The sequence below is a fragment of the Schistocerca cancellata genome, chromosome 3 (assembly GCF_023864275.1).
Source record: "Schistocerca cancellata isolate TAMUIC-IGC-003103 chromosome 3, iqSchCanc2.1, whole genome shotgun sequence".
In the NCBI taxonomy this organism is placed as follows: domain Eukaryota; kingdom Metazoa; phylum Arthropoda; class Insecta; order Orthoptera; family Acrididae; genus Schistocerca; species Schistocerca cancellata.
In genome coordinates, this window is record NC_064628.1 from 619506793 (window position 1) to 619524649 (window position 17857).

The 17857-nt window shown below is 42.7% G+C and overlaps 1 protein-coding gene across 1 annotated transcript; it reads right to left on the minus strand.

Annotated features, from left to right (window-relative positions):
- Window positions 1–621: 621 nt before the first annotated feature.
- Window positions 622–17266, minus strand: LOC126176864 (monocarboxylate transporter 13-like). The gene is made up of 3 exons (XM_049924055.1): window positions 17150–17266; window positions 12292–12483; window positions 622–837 (listed from the first exon to the last, which is right to left on the minus strand). Exons 1-3 carry the CDS (start codon window positions 17259–17261, stop codon window positions 701–703), a joined length of 441 nt encoding a protein of 146 aa, XP_049780012.1. The 5' UTR covers window positions 17262–17266; the 3' UTR covers window positions 622–700.
- Window positions 17267–17857: the final 591 nt, after the last annotated feature.

Here is a 17857-nt window from a genome sequence, read left to right on the forward strand (position 1 = left end):
ACAATTAACGACAAAAGCGAAAGAAACAAGCATATTAACTTCACACACACACACACACACACACACACACACACACACACACACACACAAACCACTATAACATCAAATACTATGACAAACTGTTGCTTGTGCGGCAGATTTAAAGCTACCAGCATAAACAACCAATAGCTTAAGGTGAGGAGGAAAAGAAACATATAAACCCACTGAACTTTAGCACAAAAAGTGCTCAGACAGGTCTGGGTGAAAACAAAACTACAAAGCGTTGTATTCGCAAGCCAGAATACCTCTTTGTGTTTATGACATTTGTTGTTTTTTCAGCATGGGTGACGGAGTCATGTACAAACAATACAGTAAATAAGAATATACCAATAAAATAGTAGGAGTTTAATTTACGTATACGAAATTAAGATCTATCTGTAGCAGGTTTTAACCTTTTACAGTGGAGAATGGAATGTACTGTCAGTTAATTAATCTCTTAATTTCTTTAGAAGAACAGTGTCATCTGCCCCTTGCAAGTCTTTTTCAAGATTTAGTTGTCTAGTGCGATACCATCCAGGGAAGCTTATTCACAGTACATATTCTGCTGAGGCGGCAGGATAAGGGATAAAACCATTACGCCAGCGCTATCGAAAGATCTCCGCTTCCTGCAGTGACACACTTTTCTGTGTCGTTCTGCTCACAGGCTTCAATAAATATGACGTTAAGCGAGCGGCTTCTTTCGACTTCTGAGTGCAGTGACCACCATCTCTATCGTCCACGGCACTACACACAGCAGGCCGAGGACCATGAGCGCGAGGAAACACGCGGCGTAGCTGCCAGTGACGTCTCTCAGTTTTCCTGGAAAATAGAAGAGGAATAAGAAATCCTGTTAAGAAAAGGAACCAGACAAATTGATATCAAATAATAATGCTGCATAGCCACATAAAAAACACTTCGTGCCATTTACGCATTCGCAGTGGCTGATGGGAGCTACTGTAAAAGGCCAACTCCCTTACAGTTGCTCCCATCCGCCACCGCGCCGAATATTAGCTTCGAATACGCGAATTGTACAGTATCCTATCAAAAGTATCCAGACATCCTATATCACGCGGAATTATCCAATAGATGTCACGAGAGGTGAATCCACCAGTATAAAAGGAGGCGGGGAGTAGTGTGTTGTCAGTAACAGCGGAATGGCTAGGTGAGGAGAGCTCAGTGATCTCGAATGTGGATATCTTTGGCTGTCACCTGAACGATAAATCCATTAGGGTTATTGAACCCTTCTAAAGCTGCCCAAGTAGACTGTTGGTGTTGTGACACTGAAGTGGAACGCGACGGAACAAACACAACGAATGCCTGGAGAATGTTACCTGCCGTCATGTTTAGCGCCAACAGTGAAGTAGGGACAAGGCGGTGTTACGCTATGGGGGTATCTTTCGTGGTTGAGGCATGGTCTCCTTACTGCACGTAACAAAGAGTTAAATGTGGAAGGATATGAACGTATTTTACAACATTATGTACTGCGTGCGGTACAGGAACAGTTAGGAGACGAGGGTTGTTTGTATCAGCATGATAATACTCCCTCTCATAAAGCAGCATCTGTGAGGTATAGGTTCGTGGACAGTAACATCCATGAAATGGAGTGGCCTCCCCAGAGCACTGACCTGAACCTAATGCAATACGTCTGGGATGAGATAGATAGTCGACTTCCCTCCAAACCTCAGCGTGTGCAGTTGGAGTTATCTTCTCTGGTTGCGGCTCTTGAGGAAAAATGGACTGTCTTTCCTCCACAGACATTCAGACACCAAACTGAAGTCATCCCCAGCAAGGTTCAAGCAATCATAAGGGCGAAGGGCAGACGCATTCTATAGTAATGTCCAGTAATGTATGTATGGACACTTTTGAATGGATAGCATATATACTGAAGCGCCAAAGAAACCGCTATGCTGATGCATATTCAAATACAGAGGTATGTAAACAGGCAGCATATGGCGCTGTGGTCGGCAACGCCTGTACAAGACAACAGGTGTCTGGCGCAGTTGTTAGATCGGTTACTGCTTCTTCAACGGTAAATTATCAAGATTTAAGTGAGTCCGAACGTGGTGTTATAGTCGGCCCACGAGCGATGTGAAACAGCGACTCCGTCCATTTTACGTGTGTACCGTGAATATCAGGAATCCGATAAAACATCAAATCTTCGACATCACTGCGGCCGGAACGAAATCCTGCAAGAACGGGACCAATGACGACTGAAGAGAATCGTTGTACGTGACAGAAGTGCAAACCGTCCTCAAAGTGCTGCAGATTTCAATGCTGGCCCATCAACGTCAACGTGCGAACCATTCAATGAAACATCATAGATATGGGCTTTCAGAGCCGAAGGCCCACTCGTGTACCCTTGATGGCTGCACAACACAAAGCTTCACGCCTCGCCTGGGCCTGCCAGCACCGACATTGGACTGTTGGTGTCTGGAAACATGTTGCTTGGTCTGGTGAGTCTCGTTTCAAATTGTATCCTGCGGATGGACGTGTACGGGTATGGAGACAACCTCATGAATCCGTGGACCCTGCATGTCAGCAGGGGGCTGTTCAAGCTGGTGGAGGCTCTGTAATAGTGTGGGGCGTGTGCAGTTGGAATATATGGGACCCCTGATACATCTACATAGGACTCTGAAAGATGACACATACGTAAGTATTCTATCTGATCAGCTGCATCCATTCATGTCCATTGAGCATTCCGACGGACTTGGGAAATTCCAGCAGGACAATGCGACACCTCACACGTTCAGAATTGCTACAGAGTGGCTCCAGGAACACTCTTCTGAGTTTAAACACTTCCGCTGGCCACCAAACTCCCCAAACATGAACATTATTGAGCATGTTCAGAAGAAATCTTCACGCCCCCCTACAGCCCGATAGGATTCACGGTGTCAGTTACCTCCAGCACTACTTCAGACATTAGTCGAGTCCATGCCACTTCGTGTTGCGTCACTTCTGCGTGCTCGCGGGTGCCGTACACGGCATTAGGCAGGTGTACCAATTTCTTTGGCTCTTCAGTGTACAGGGTGAGTATTCTAAGACTTGCACCCCAAACACTTCTGAAGAGGAAGGAGCCATCGATGTGCTGATTTCACAGAAATTAAATGTAACGAAAGACCCACAATTGCAGCACAAAAAATATTTTAACAAGCACTAGGATGTTCACTTAATTTATAAGGTAAGATTTTCTTAAATGAAACAATGCCCACCGACGTAAACAAAATTAAACTAGTACTAATTTTATTGTAACTGGTGTTTTTATAGTGCTGGTGTACAATCGGTGAAGGAAAGCTGTTGCAGGTCATGCACTGTGTATATTACAGTGGTTTCCAACAAGATAGACACCAGTGATAGACAATTAGTCGCAGAGGCAGACGAGCAGTACACGAGCAATCACAGTTAGAAAATTGTATACACCGGATATTATCTGTACCCTGTGTCTGCACTAACTTATGGAAAACAAGTGAATAAACAAATGCTGTGGAATCCGAACAAGAAAGAGAATTTGTCTTCATAGATAATGTTATAAATGTCCACCAACAGCTTCAGTTCAGGCTTCATGTTTGCCATGTCATGACTGGTGCACATGTTCTATTATTATTCCAAAAATTTTAGTACAGACAGCAGTAATAGGTCGTTTTGTATCATCTGGTGTAGTCTGACGTCGTGGTCAACAGTGACTTTTAGCTTTCACTAGAAAAAATTATCGAAGGATGTCAAATACAGAGAACAGGCCAGTCAAGGTGCCGGTCCCCTTTGTATAATCCAACGATTAGAAACAATTAGCGAAGGCAAACTGTAGCATGTCGTGTGCTATACAGGGTGAAGCGAAATTCGCGCTCTCGGGTTTCGCAGCGCGTCTCTTTACATGCTAGCGATAAAAAAAATGTCTGTAACAAAATTTCGTCCGGCGAGTACATCCAGCAGAAAACTGACGTTGAAGAGTGGCAATCTGGCAACTCTGTAACCAGATGTATGCTAACTATGTCAGTATACATTAGTTGTGCAGTACAGTCAGTGCAGTGCATAGAGTTTTGGGTTAGCATGCAGGAGGTCGAGGGTTCGACCATGGGTTGGGCCGCATTTTTTTATTTGCTAATTTCATTCTGACATTTCATACTATAATATACACCGTTTCTTAGGTCACAAGTATCCTAAATTTACAACATTTTGTATCGTTGAACATAACAAATACGTGGTTACACCAATAAGAAATAGACAGTTGAAACAAATGACCTGTCATAAGACAGAATAACTACAAAAACAATATGTTTCGTTATGCTAAAGATTATAGCACAGTACAATAACATAACATCTACTAGTCGTTTATACTACATGTAATATGAGCGCTCAGATGTTGCACATTAGCAACCAGTTACAGTAATAATGTCCAAATTAATGACCGCGTGACCTTCAGAACAGAATACTTTGTCCTCAGAACAACAGATGCTCAAAGCGACCTCCCTGTACGTCCAACCGCTGCGCAACCCGCCGGATTATACAGCTCTGTATCCTGCGCAGAAAATCTGCATCCACAGTAAAAAGAGCAGCATGAACACGCACTACCAATTCTTCCATATTCGTCGGCGGAGTAGAGCGCACGTGCTTCTTCAGGTGTCCCCACAGGAAGAAATCCAGGAGATTTAGATCAGGTGAACGCGGTGGCTTTACAACTGGACCTCCACGACCGAGCCATTTCTCTGGAAATGTTCTGTCCAAATACTGTCGCACATTAATTCCAGAGTGTGGAGGTGTACCATCATGTTGAACCACATCCTCTGTCAAACATGTAGTGGAACGTCTTCCAGCGCATCAGACAGATAGTTTGAGAGGAATGCATGATACCTTCGTGCAGTCGACTGGTCAGGCAATATGTAGGACCCAAACACGTATCGTCAAATATTGCGGCCCAGACGTTGATACCAAAGCGAACTTGATATCCATAGTCACAGGTGACGTACAGGCTAACCTCACATTAGTGGTAGGCATTCTGAGTATTGAAGACGCCGTCAAGAGTGAATGCTGCTTCATCCAGTCATCCACGAAGTCGTCGTTGGCTTCATGTTCCTGTTGGAACCATTCGCAGTATTCGCAAAGCACGTTGTTAGTCCTACTGGTAACGTAAGGCGCTAACGAAATGTAATGGACGTGAACGAGGCAAGAATAATACTTGGTACTAATTTATGGTACCATTGGAGAAGGATACAAAAGAAAACAGGTTTCGCATCTGGTAAATGAAGTGGTGAGAATAAATTCACGCCGCCGACGTGCAAAAGGGCTGCTTTAAAAGCTGACCAATCTTCCATTTCTACGATTGTAATATATAAGTGCAAATGTTTTCAAGAGGACCCGCTGTAGTCGTTGTTGACTATTAAGATGCCAGGTACTTTACCACCTGGACTACATTTACCAAATTAAAAACTTATGCCTCAAACCAGGATCGAACCATTGACCTCCTGCATGATAACCCAAGACTCTATTCACTGACAATGGTAGTTACCATAGATGTGGTTACAGTGTTGCCAGATTACCACTCTTTAATGTCCTTCTTCTGCTGGATGTACTCGCCGGGCGAAATTTTGTGAGAGAGATTTTTTTTATCGCTGTCATGGGAGGAGTCGCGTTGCAAAGCCCGAGTGCGCGAATTTCGCTTCATCCTGTATATGGTGGTCCCTACTGCTGTCGTTTGATGACACCCGCAGTGTCACAGCTGGTCCTCATAAAGCACGCGCGAGATTTTCATATTCTCTCGCTCGCTACTCGCAAACTATCAGTCCTACCTTTTTGTAGCAGGAAATATAATGCGGTTAAATTTTGTACTGGGATACGTTTTCGCAGGAGGCCATGATTTTACAGTTATTCAAGGAAAACAGACACACCTCCACCTCACACTCATCCCACAGCTGTCAGGATTTTTAATATTGTTCGTGGTACACCCTCCGACCACTGAACAAAAATTTCCGATCACACGAACTATTCCCAACATTCCACCTTTTTTGGTCTCTATTGGCTGATCTATTACACTACCAGCATAGTCGGCAACTTTGTGAACGTTACTAATTTAAACGTGACCCTGAGGGTAATGAACGAGGAATAATTTTTGTAAACGGTACGCTGAAACAAGCCAACGGCCCTGCCGCAGTGGCAACACCGCTTCCCGTCAGATCACCGAAGGTATGTGCCGTCGGGCTTGGCTAGCACTTGGATGGGTCATCGTTCGAGTCTGCCGAGAGCTGTTGCCAAGCGGGGTGCACTCGGCCCTTGTCAGGCCAATTCAAAAATTGTTTGATTGAGAAGCGACGGCTCCGGTCACGAAAACTAACGACCGCCGAGAGAGCTGTGTGCTGACCACATCAGGGTGCGGTGGCGTGTGCAAAACTTGTGCACGGGGCTCTTCCGCATCTCCCCGCCCCCCTTCCAGCCCCTCCTCTAACACAGGTCACTTTCGTCACGTTCAAAAGAATTCTAAGTTTCCTCATCGGCATACCACCAATACATCATAAGACTCATACTACAGCGGACCTGCTGTTGTTGTTGTTGTTGTTGTTGTGTTGTTCAGTCCTGAGACTGGTTTGATGCAGCTCTCCATGCTATTCTATCTTGTGCAAGCTTCTTCATCTCCAAGTACCTAATGCAACCTACATCCTACTGAATCTGTTTAGTGTATTCATCTCCTGGTCTCCCTCTACGATTTTTACCCTCCACGCTGCCCTCCAGTACTAAATTCGTGATCCCTTGATGCCTCAGGACATGTCCTACCAACCGATCCCTTCTTCTTGTCAAGTTGTGCCACAAACTCCTCTTCTCCCCAATCCTATTCAATACCTCCTCATTAGTTACGTGATCTACCCACCTAATCTTCAACATTCTTCTGTAGCACCACAATTCTAAAGCTTCTATTCTCTTCTTGTCCAAACTACTTATAGTCCATGTTTCACTTCCATACATGGCTTACACTCCATACAAATACTTTCAGAAACGACTTCCTGACACGTAAATCTATACTCGATGTTAACAAATTTCTCTTCTCCAGAAACGCTTTCCTTGCCATTGCCAGTCTACATTTTATATCCTCTCTACTTCGACCATCATCAGTTATTTTGCTCCCCAAATAGCAAAACTCCTTTACTACTTTAAGTGACTCATTTCCTAATCTAATACCCTCAGCATCACACCACTTAATTCGACTACATTCCATTATCCTCGTTTTGCTTTTGTTGGTGTTCATCTTATATCCTCCTTTCAAGACACTGTCCATTCTGTTCAACTGCTTTTCCAAATCCTTTGCTGTCTCTGACAAAATTACAATGTCATCGGCAAACGTCAAAGGTTTTATTTCTTCTCCATGGATTTTAATTCCTAGTCTGAATTTTTCTTTTGTTTCCTTCACTGCTTGCTCAATATACAGATTGAATGACATCGGGGTAGGCTACAACCCTGTCTCACTCCCCTCCCAACCACTGCTGCCGTTTCATGCCCCTGACTCTTATAACTACCATCTGGTTTCTGTTTGGGAAGCGTAACAGACACATCATTGTGGTCCAAAACCACTCGGAAGTGACGTCAAAATGACGTATACGCAAACGCGCTGCACACTTCGACTGATCGGGATCGGTGGTCGAATCGAGTTACGTGAAAGTTTTCGGACCACACTGGAGTGTACGTTAACACGTCGGTGCGTGTCTGCTGAATCGTTTTGAAACGAGTGTGATCCGCTGATATGTTACCGTAATGTGAAAGAAATGTGGCTGTTATCGCACGTATACTGTAGCGGAGAAATGGAAATGTATTTATAAATTACGTATAAGTAAATAAATCGTACGGATTCTCAGCTTATCGGATTTGACCTGTTTCTTGACCATGCTGTGGTTGATCTGCTTATTCCGTCGAGGACCAAATAGGTAGCATAAAATGTTACACACCTAAATAATAAATGCAGAATTTTCGTAACACATTCCATAAACCATCATCTATAACCGTTGAGAGAAGCTAAACATTGCCACTACTTACGAGAAATTTGTTGTCGAGTACACAGCTCATACTGGGGAAAAAACAAACTTTTAAGAATAGTGTCGTGCTAAGGCTATTAATTTTCATTTCCTGGGATACGTAAGATTCCAGTGCATTTATAATGAAATATTGGTTTACCAAGAGCTGTTACTTGTGTTAAAAAATAGATATGTTTTCTAAATTATGCCTCACAGGAAGTTAATGCCTTTTGCCGTCTTCTCAGTTAATTGTTAAAACAACTTTTCAGAAGAAGCAGGCTTTGTTATACATTTAAGTGGTAGATTAGATGAGTGTAGTTGTTTGGCTACACATAGTACAGCTAATCTTGTATATTAACAATAGTTTCTATGATCATACAAATGAATTTTGATCATGCAAAAGCGGCTTTAAAGGATTATAAAAGAAATCTCCAAGGGCAACATAAAATTCTTTAAAAAACTACTTCCTGTGTTCATTATACCACAGTTAAATTAATAAGAATACTTGTGTGTTGTGCCATGCAGTGTCCTCACACAAAAACTATATATGATTTAAGAAGAATGAGTAAATAACTTGACTGCATAAGAAACAAGGCAGTTTGCTATGGGGTGCATAGCTCAGTCAGCAAGAAAGAAGAGTAAATGACAGGCTGTGTTACAAAGAGTGTTGTCGTAAACCTTTCACATTATTCCCACTTTCCTGGCAATTTAACTATGCACACTTCACAGCTGAATGAAATATTTCATTTTGTATATGAATCCAGTTCATGTGGAGTTTCTTCTCATATGGCTGTGACTTCAGTTTTTGAAAATATTACTAAAAATTTACAAACAGAACACCATGAAGCTTTCCATAAAGCATTCTTGTAACCATTCTTACTGTGAGAGTATATAAAAATTCGTTCTGCACCCTTCCAGTATCACAGTACCTCTACATTTTGCACCACATAATGCAGAGTAACTGTACATTTGATTCAGATGCTCAAATAATTGTTCAAATGATGAGAGATGTAAGGTATTTATTGTGCTACACAGAGTGAAAAACAAAGCAGACGCTTTTTCCGCTAACTCGATTCGACCACAGATCTCGATCAGTCGACAAGTGTGCCGCGCGTTTGCGTATACGTCATTTTGACGTCACTTCCGAGTTGTTTTGGACCACAATGTTGTGTCTGTTAGGCTTCCCGTTTCTGTTTTGATGCAGCATCTGGTTTCTGCTGTTATGATAGCAAAATAATTAATGAGGAATGTTACGAGATATGCTAATTACTTAAATTTTAATAATAGGTACTAACTCATCTATGGGCATCCTTCGAATTTAATGAAATTCAAAATCAAATAACGTTAACAAGTATTGTTCAGGATATACAATTAAATGTTTTCATCAATGGACTGCGCTCCGTATTTACAAAAAATTAAATAAGCTGTACGTTAATAAAAACTAACGTTTTTCTGCTTTAGACACTTTACACAAAACCTCTTTTTCTTACTTTTTGACGAGTAAATTCATTAACGATATCATCAAGCCACGTCGTGTTCCACTGACTGTGTGGAAATAGAAGACAGTCGTTCTTACGAAGTGCTGCTTCTAAAATAATTCTTGATGAGCTTTAAACGTGGAACGCTCCTTTGAGCGGAGGTGACAGCCACTGACACAGTTAGCAAAATTCTATAGGGCAAAATAAATGTAGAGAAATGGGTTTCCGGTGTCATTCAAGTATTGCAATATTAACATAATCGTTTTCACATCATCAGGCACCATTTCTCTGAACACTTTAATTTCTCTCAAAAGATCTATGCCTTTCCAACATTCACCATTTATGTTTACACTTAGCTCTTTCTCAAGGGTTTTACATAACATTTCCAGTTCTTCGTCCTGTATGTATTTTAAACTTTCTGGAGAAAACAAAAAGCCGATTATTTCGGAATGCTTAGCCATTTGGCCAAACCTTTCTTTCAAATTTTTCAACAACAGGGTAAGAAAAATCGATTTTATATTTCTCCTCTGAGGGTTGAGCTCTGTAAACCATTTCGTCACATTCGAAATCAAACTGCTTCGCCTTCTTGCCTTTTCTCGTATCTCCAAATTTTGGTTCAATCTGTAACCTTTCAACTATCTCTTTCGCTGTTATCTGCGCATTAACAAAACCTTCTTCATGGAAATTCTCAATAAACTTCACTAGAATTTCGAGGGATTTAGTTGCTACTTTCACTTTCATATTTTCTGCTTGAAGCGCCTTGCTTGCAGCGTTAATGGTAAAGAGATCACATGACAACGTCTACAATAAACTCGCTCTGTAATTCGTTCACAGCACACGAGAGTGATTCGCTTTTGTTTTCGGTTCAACAGTGCTGTTGCTCACCTCAAGAAGGTCATCTCTGACTTCTCTTGTCTGGCATTTCATAGCTTTGACACTCGCCACCCTACTTTCCCATCGAGCATCTGAAAACTTTTTCACTGTTAAAGCTGGTACCCTGTTCAATAAGATTTCCCATCTCTGAGTGGATGCACTGACAACAGTGTATATTCTTCGGATCCCGCCAAAAAATGTGAGTGCTTTTGCTATAGATTTTTCCGCATCTGATAACACAAGATTAAGACTGTGGCTGCCACATTGCATATAAAATGCCTTTGGATTGTACTTTAGGATTCTGGCTTGAACACCACTTTGATAACCTTTCATGCTCGCGGCATTACTGTATCTTTAGCCTCTCCAATCATGAATATCGAGTCCTCCTTAATCTAGTTTCGACAGAAGGGTTTCGGTAAAACTTTCTTCTGTTGTTGAAGGACGTTCAGAAAGTCGCGGAAGTGTTCTTCTACAGACACTGCGACTTCTGATAAATGTACAAACCTAACAATCAATGTCATTTGTTCAGTGTAGCTTGAATCAGGAATACAATCAAGTAAGACAGAAAAATATTTACTTACTTTTACAAAATTAACAAGCTGTTTTTCACTTTGCTTGCAAGCAAATTTATAAGTTCATTTTTTGAACGTTTTTCTAAGATAATGGTCATGAATCACTTGAGATTTTACCCATCTTAAATGTACATGCAAAACAGGATCAAATTCTGCTACAATTTCGAACGAATCAAGAAAATTGCCATTATTTTCTTGATACAGCCTGTCGTTGGTTTCCCTTAAGGCCATATTATGTTGAACTACGTAGCTGAAGGTGGGTATAGTTCTTTTTACAAGCTTCCGCCAATGTCTTTTCTCTTTTTCCAGTGGTTAAAGGTCAGTTTTATCAATATCATGTTTTGTTTAAAATGTACTTCACGTTCTATCCATTTTTTGTACAGTTTATGTGGTTGAATGATTGTTCACGTTCTTGAAGCCGATTTTCTAAATGAACCCAATCACAGAGTCCATCACTTGGCAGTTTGTTTGCAGGAGATCCAAAAGTTTACAACAAAAACGAAAAGCTTTGCCGGCAGATTTCGAACACACAAGCCAATTACGATCCCTTTTTTCTCAAATGTAGGGAAGAGTTACCCTGTTCCTTGTAAGCTCGGCCACTACCAAGATAACTAATGGACGAGAACGTCTCCCGTAAGCAGGAAAATTTCACTTGCACAATATCTTCACCAAATCGATTCCTTATGGCCAATTCCCGCTCTAATGGTATATATAAGTGTGCACTGGAGTTATGTCCTCTTGTTGAACTAATATTGATTATAATTACCTGACGTTATCAGAAGAAGAGCATCTCTATATTAGTGTAAAAAGCTCCCAAAATAGAAGTCTTATTGCCCAGATAGCAATTGATATATATACTGATTACTGTTCGGAGACATTTAACGCACATCTGACAGCAGTGGATGTGTTCTAACTGGTGTATCTAGCAGCTCTGTACTTTGCTGATACAGTTATGGCTTTTATTTTTGTGTACTTAGTGGGAGTGTCTTTTCTGTGAGCTTTCCTCATGTTTCCAGTGACCCTATGCCGATAAGTCACACGTAGGGGCTTTATAATTCACACATCCGATAATATGAAAATTGCAATATAACTTCGCTGAAACTAGTTACCAGGATACGTATTAACTGCCATCTGGGCAATAAAACTACTAATTTGGAAGCTTTTCTCCATTAATATTGAATATTTTATTTCAAGCTATCCAGGACATGATATACTCTCAATGACGTGCCAGGTTATCTTCACTCATCCAGTACTGTTTCGGCAAGCGTGTATACAATGGAGATGTTCGGAAGCAGTAAGAGAGGAAACAAGAGAACAAGAAAACGTTTTGAAATAAAGAAGTAGAGAGTAGTATAAACTAACCAATAGCAGGTCCGAACGCCATGTTCAAGACGCCGCCCATGACAGTCTGAAGTCCAAAGGCGGCAGGGAACCTCTCTGGAGCGCAGGCGTCTGCGATGACCAGCGGACTGACTGCCAGCATGAAGCACTTGCAGAACCCCAGCAGCGCCGACAGCACGACCACGGCAGTGAAGTTACTGACGAAGATGTACGCTGCAACAGACACCACGAAGGCTGCTGCAGCTCTGTCTCATACAATATTACCTTATACCGTAATCTAGTCCCAGCACAGTGCACTTTATAATTTGTCCATATTTATCTGTGTGAAACGACTGTACATCTAAATATACTACTGGCCATTAAAATTACCACACCAAGAAGAAATGCAGATAATAAAGGGTATTCATTGGACAAATATATTATACTAGAACTGACACGTGATTACATTTTCACGCAATTTGGGTGCATAGATCCTGAGAAATCAGTACCCAGAACAACCACCTCTGGCCGTAATAACGGCCTGGATACGCCTGGGCATTGAGTCAAACACAGCTTGGATGGCGTGTACAGGTACAGCTGCCCATGCAGCTTCAACACGATACCACAGTTTATCAAGAGTAGTGACTGGCGTATTGTGACGAGCCAGTTGCTCGGCCACCATTGACCAGACGTTTTCAATTGGTGACAGATCTGGAGAATGTGCTGGCCAGGGCAGCAGTCGAACATTTTGTGTATTCAGAAAAGCTCGTACAGAACTTGCAACATGCGGTCGTGCGTTATCCTGCTGAAATGTAGGGTTTCGCAGGGATCGAATGAACGGTAGAGCCACGGGTCGTAACACATATGAAATGTAACGTCCACTGTTCAAAGTGCAGTCATTGCGAACAAGAGGTGACCGAGACGAGTAACCAATGGCACCCCATACCATCACGCCGGGTGATACGCCAGTATGACGACGACGAACACACGCTTTCAATGTGCGTTCACCGCGATGTCGCCAGACACGGATGCGACCGTCATGATGCTGTAAACAGAACCTGGATTCATCCGAAAAAATGACGTTTTGCCATTCGTGCACCCAGATTCGTAGTTGAGTACACCATCGCAGGCGCTCCTGTCTGTGATGCAGCGTCAAGGATAACCGTAGTCATGGTCTCCGAGCTGATAGTCCATGCTGCTGCAAACGTCGTCGAACTGTTCGTGCAGATGGTTGTTGTCTTGCAAACTTCCACATCTGTTGACTCAGGGATCGAGACGTGGCTGCACGATCCGTTACAGCCATGCGGATAAGATGCCTGTCATCTCGACTGCTAGTGATATGAGGCCGTTGGGATCCAGCACGGCGTTCCGTATTACCCTCCTGAACCCACCGATTCCATATTCTGCTAACAGTCATTGGATCCCGACCAACGCAAGCAGTAATGTCGCGATACGATAAACCGCAGTCGCTATAGGCTACAATCCGACCTTTATCAAAGTCGGAAACGTGATGGTATGCATTTCTCCTCCTTACACGAGGAATCACAACAACGATTCACCAAGCAACGCCGGTCAACTTCTGTTTGTGTATAAGAAATCGGTTGGAAACTTTCCTCATGTCAGCACGTTGTAGGTGTCGCCACCGGCGCCACACTTGTGTGAATGCTCTCAAAAGCTTATAATTTGCATATCACAGCATCTTCTTCCTTCGGTTAAATTTCGCGTCTGTAGCATGTCATCTTCGTGGTATAGCAATTTCAATGGCCAGTAGTGTATAAAAAATGTTTAGCTGTTACGTTCGAACTCTAACATGAAAAACACATTCAACAGCCGCCGTCTTCTGTGTCTGCTGACTCAGTAGAGCCAAAAGAATGCCATTACAACCGTCGCCGAAACGTTCGTCTCTCCAGTATGCCATAATCAGAAAAAACTTTTATGTCAACTGACTGGCCGCGGAAGGCTACGCAGTTATACGGTCCTCGTCACCGACGGTGACGTTCGCAGGCCCAGTTTAAGGCACAACCGATACTTGGGGCGTCAAGCAGAGAGGAGCGAAAGAGGCGCCCAAGAGGAAAATTTGCATGAGGGATGTATCATAATTAGCAGTCAGTACTGACACGAGAGAAATTAATTGATAATAGGAGCGAAGACCTTCCAGTATACATGGGTCCGCAAATGAGCAATTTGCGAGATCGTTGTGAATGTGCTATTACGAGAGGGCACTGACTTTAGTAGTAAATATTGTCCAAGTTGGCATTTGACCTAATTTAGTTGGAGACTTAAAATAGTAGTTAAAATATCAAACACATTTGTACTAAGACAACATTTCACTCTGCAGTCAGCGGCATGATGTAACCATAAATTCATAAGTATGTCACAAACAGCTCTTTTGCGGACCCATGCTAGCTGGAAGGTTTTCTACAGAAATAAAAATCAATTGCTGCATGTATGAGAGATCGTAACTTGAGAACAGATCGTCCGATAGGGCAGGCTTTTTTGTGTTCGCAGTTGCCAGGACAAAATCTGTATGAAAGAAAAGTTGTGGGAAATCCACCAGAAAAGTCGAAAGTTTTGATCGTATTTTTGTATGAAAATCTCAATGAGAGCAATGTGACGGTCGGTCTGACAGTTCTACTGTCGCATGTTTTCGTGGTAACAACAACAAATTCCACACAGAGTAATGATATTTTGCGAAAAACAGAACAATTGAAAACGATGTTTCAGTTTGTTACTGTGGTTATTGGCATGTTGCAAACAGTGAGTTGACGTTAGTTCATGGTAATTTGGTGTGCTGCAAAGTGAGGCGGCGAAATATCGGTTGGTGTACACTCAACGCAAGCCAACTACATGATCGTCGAGTCAATGAGACTGACGAAGAGTGTAGACAGCGTTTGGAGGCAACTCGAATAAGAATGTTTCAAGCGCGATCCATTATGATTCCGGGACAATGGGGACCGTCATTAAAGCTACTATCCTCAGAGATCCAGTAGGTGGAAAATTGTCTCTCATACCGCGTGTACTAATGATTCCAGACGATTTACCCATTCATTTTGAATTCTATTCGCAATCAATATTCCACTTGCTATAACAATAAATAAGGTCAGAGAGAGGGAGGCGTAGGAGATGGATAGAGAAATTGTTGGATGAGAGACGTACAGGGAGTGGGGGAAGATAATGGGCAGAAATAGGACGGAGGGCGAGGAGGAAAGGGGTAGAGACACGAGGGGGGGGGGGGGGGAGAAGGTTACTTCTATCCAACTCCTATACATATTTAGCAACTGCGAAGCGTTGCGGGGTTCGCTAGTAGCGGGGTTCGCTAGTAAATAATAAATCTCGTGCGGCTCAGAGCTTGGTGCAGATATTTTCATCTGACGCCATTTCAGTGACAGTCGTGTCAGTTTCAACTATTAGCGCTGTCACCACTAGCCGAAACCATGTCCACCACGTGATTTCTCTTTCGTATCACACACAAAGTTGTGTTATACTTACCAGTTGCATACATAAAAATTTTCAGATTTCGACCATTTTTACTGAAAATATCCAAAAATGTAACTACTTACTGGTGAATTTACTTCACGTGTAACTAACAAATTTCGCATTTAACCATTGTCTTATATTTAACTTGTCAGTATAAAATTAAATGATATTTTTGTATTTTTGTTCCACTTTTTCCAACAGAAAATGAAATACTTGTAAATTATAGAATTTAAAATTTTCATTATTTAACAAATATAATAAAGATTTTACATCTTCATTCTTTGTATCTAGTTAATAGAGAGCTCAAGGTTATTGAATCTAGAACAACACTACAGGTATAGTTTTCTCTTCTTTGTGTAAAAGCTTTTGAGCATCTCAGAAATTGACTTAAATGCAAATGAACTGTTTTTGATTGCAGGCTTCCTCGACATATTCCGATGATGAAATCTTCTCCAGTGATCAGCTGAGTGGTGTCGTTGTCTTGTCACGACATTTCGATGAGTTTCGTACCCATCTTCGCTTAAAAATGATGGGTTCTAAACATCGTAACGTCGCGAAAAGACAACACCACCGCTCGGCTGATCACTGGAGAAAATTTAATCATTGAATGTTTTTTCTTTTCATTTTTAGCACTGGAATAAATTTCATAAATTTATTTCCGTTACAGAGAAATGTATTTAGGTTTGCTTTTAAAGGTCTCACCAAGAGCCCGAAATAAACCAAATAAGGTGTATGGAGTACTTTTAATATTTTGGAAGACGACTGGCGATTTGTAAGCAGCCACAAGGAAATTCCAGTTCCGGCCGTGTTAGAAACCTGCGTATTAACGACTTTAAATGATTTTCTTGAAAGAGAAACAGCTGATAACACTATTTTTTCCCTTTCCTTAGAACTAGGGGAGTGGGGTGGGCGCCAGATATGGACGCCCTTGGTGAAGGAATTACGTGGGAGGCAGAAGGGGGTGCCAGGTCATATGTCGGTTAATGGAAAAAGAGTTTTCCAACCGGCCCTGGGTATTCGCCATTGGTGCGTGTCACGTCGATGGGAAGTTCAGTCAGGCAGAAAGAGAGAGGGAGAGAGAGAGAGAGAGAGAGAGAGAGAGAGAGAGAGAGAGGCGGGGGGGGGGGGAGGGAGAAAGAGTGAAAAACAGAGATAGGGAGCGTGAAGTGGAAAGATTTGTTCTCGGGCTATGGTGCGAGCTACTTTACCACATTGCCAATGTTTACAAAGCGTTGCTGCGGACAACAATAAAACTCCATCGCCACTGAAGTATGCCAGTGTTGCAGTCTGCGTTTCATTGGGCACTGGCTTATGGCAGAACTGGATACGGAGAACAGCACAAAAATTTGACCGCCTTCCAACTTGACGCATAGGATAGTGACATTGCGCTCTCGTACGTGACCCTGGAGAGAAGAGTACTCACACGTTCGCAGGAGGACAGAGGCGGCGGCGCTGCAGAGGAAGATGAGCCTGTTGCTGGGGGAACAGCAGGCGCCGATCACGGCCAGGCTGAAGCGGCCTGCCAGGTCGGCCATGCCCATCACCGACATGCACAGCGCCGAGTCCTGTCGCGAGAACTGCTTGTGGAACAGGTAGAGCGGCAGCAGCGTGAAGAACACCAGGTCTATGAACAGCGACAGCGCCGTGCCCACCAGGATGTTGGCGCAGCGCAGGTCTTGCAGCAGTCTCAGGTCGAACAGGTCCACCACGGTCAGCCACCAGCTGTGGATACACACAGTAAAAAATAATTAACGCAGAGTAATGAAATTTCGGGAACATGTTTGTGTAGGTAGCATATCCAAGTGACAAACATTGCAAGACCAAAGTTTAATGTAAGCTTGAGGTAAGCCATTGCAAATGAGAGATGCTGGTACACTCATAACCGGTGTAACCGCCATAAGGTTGAACGCAACCATGCACACATGCGTGCATTGTGTTGTACAGGCGCCAAATGTCAGTTTTTGGGTTGGAGTTCCATGCCCGTTGCACTTTGTCGGTCAATACACGGACGGTTACTGCTGTTCGCGGATGACGCTGGAGTTGCCGTCCCATATGTGCTCGACTGGAGACAGATCTAGTGATCGAGCAGGCCAAGGCAACATGTCGACACTATGTAGACCACGCTGGGTTA

What these genes read in the sequence shown, in the direction of transcription:
- LOC126176864 (XM_049924055.1), bottom strand. Translation starts at nt 17,261, where the DNA reads ATGGCCGACCTGGCAGGCCGCTTCAGCCTGGCCGTGATCGGCGCCTGC. An exon ending in CTCTGTCCTCCTGCGAACGT is followed by an intron (nt 12,484 to 17,149) that starts GTGAGTACTCTT and finishes TGTCTGTTGCAG; the next exon opens with CGTACATCTTCGTCAGTAAC. An exon ending in GGCGTTCGGACCTGCTATTG is followed by an intron (nt 838 to 12,291) that starts GTTAGTTTATAC and finishes TCTATTTTCCAG; the next exon opens with GAAAACTGAGAGACGTCACT.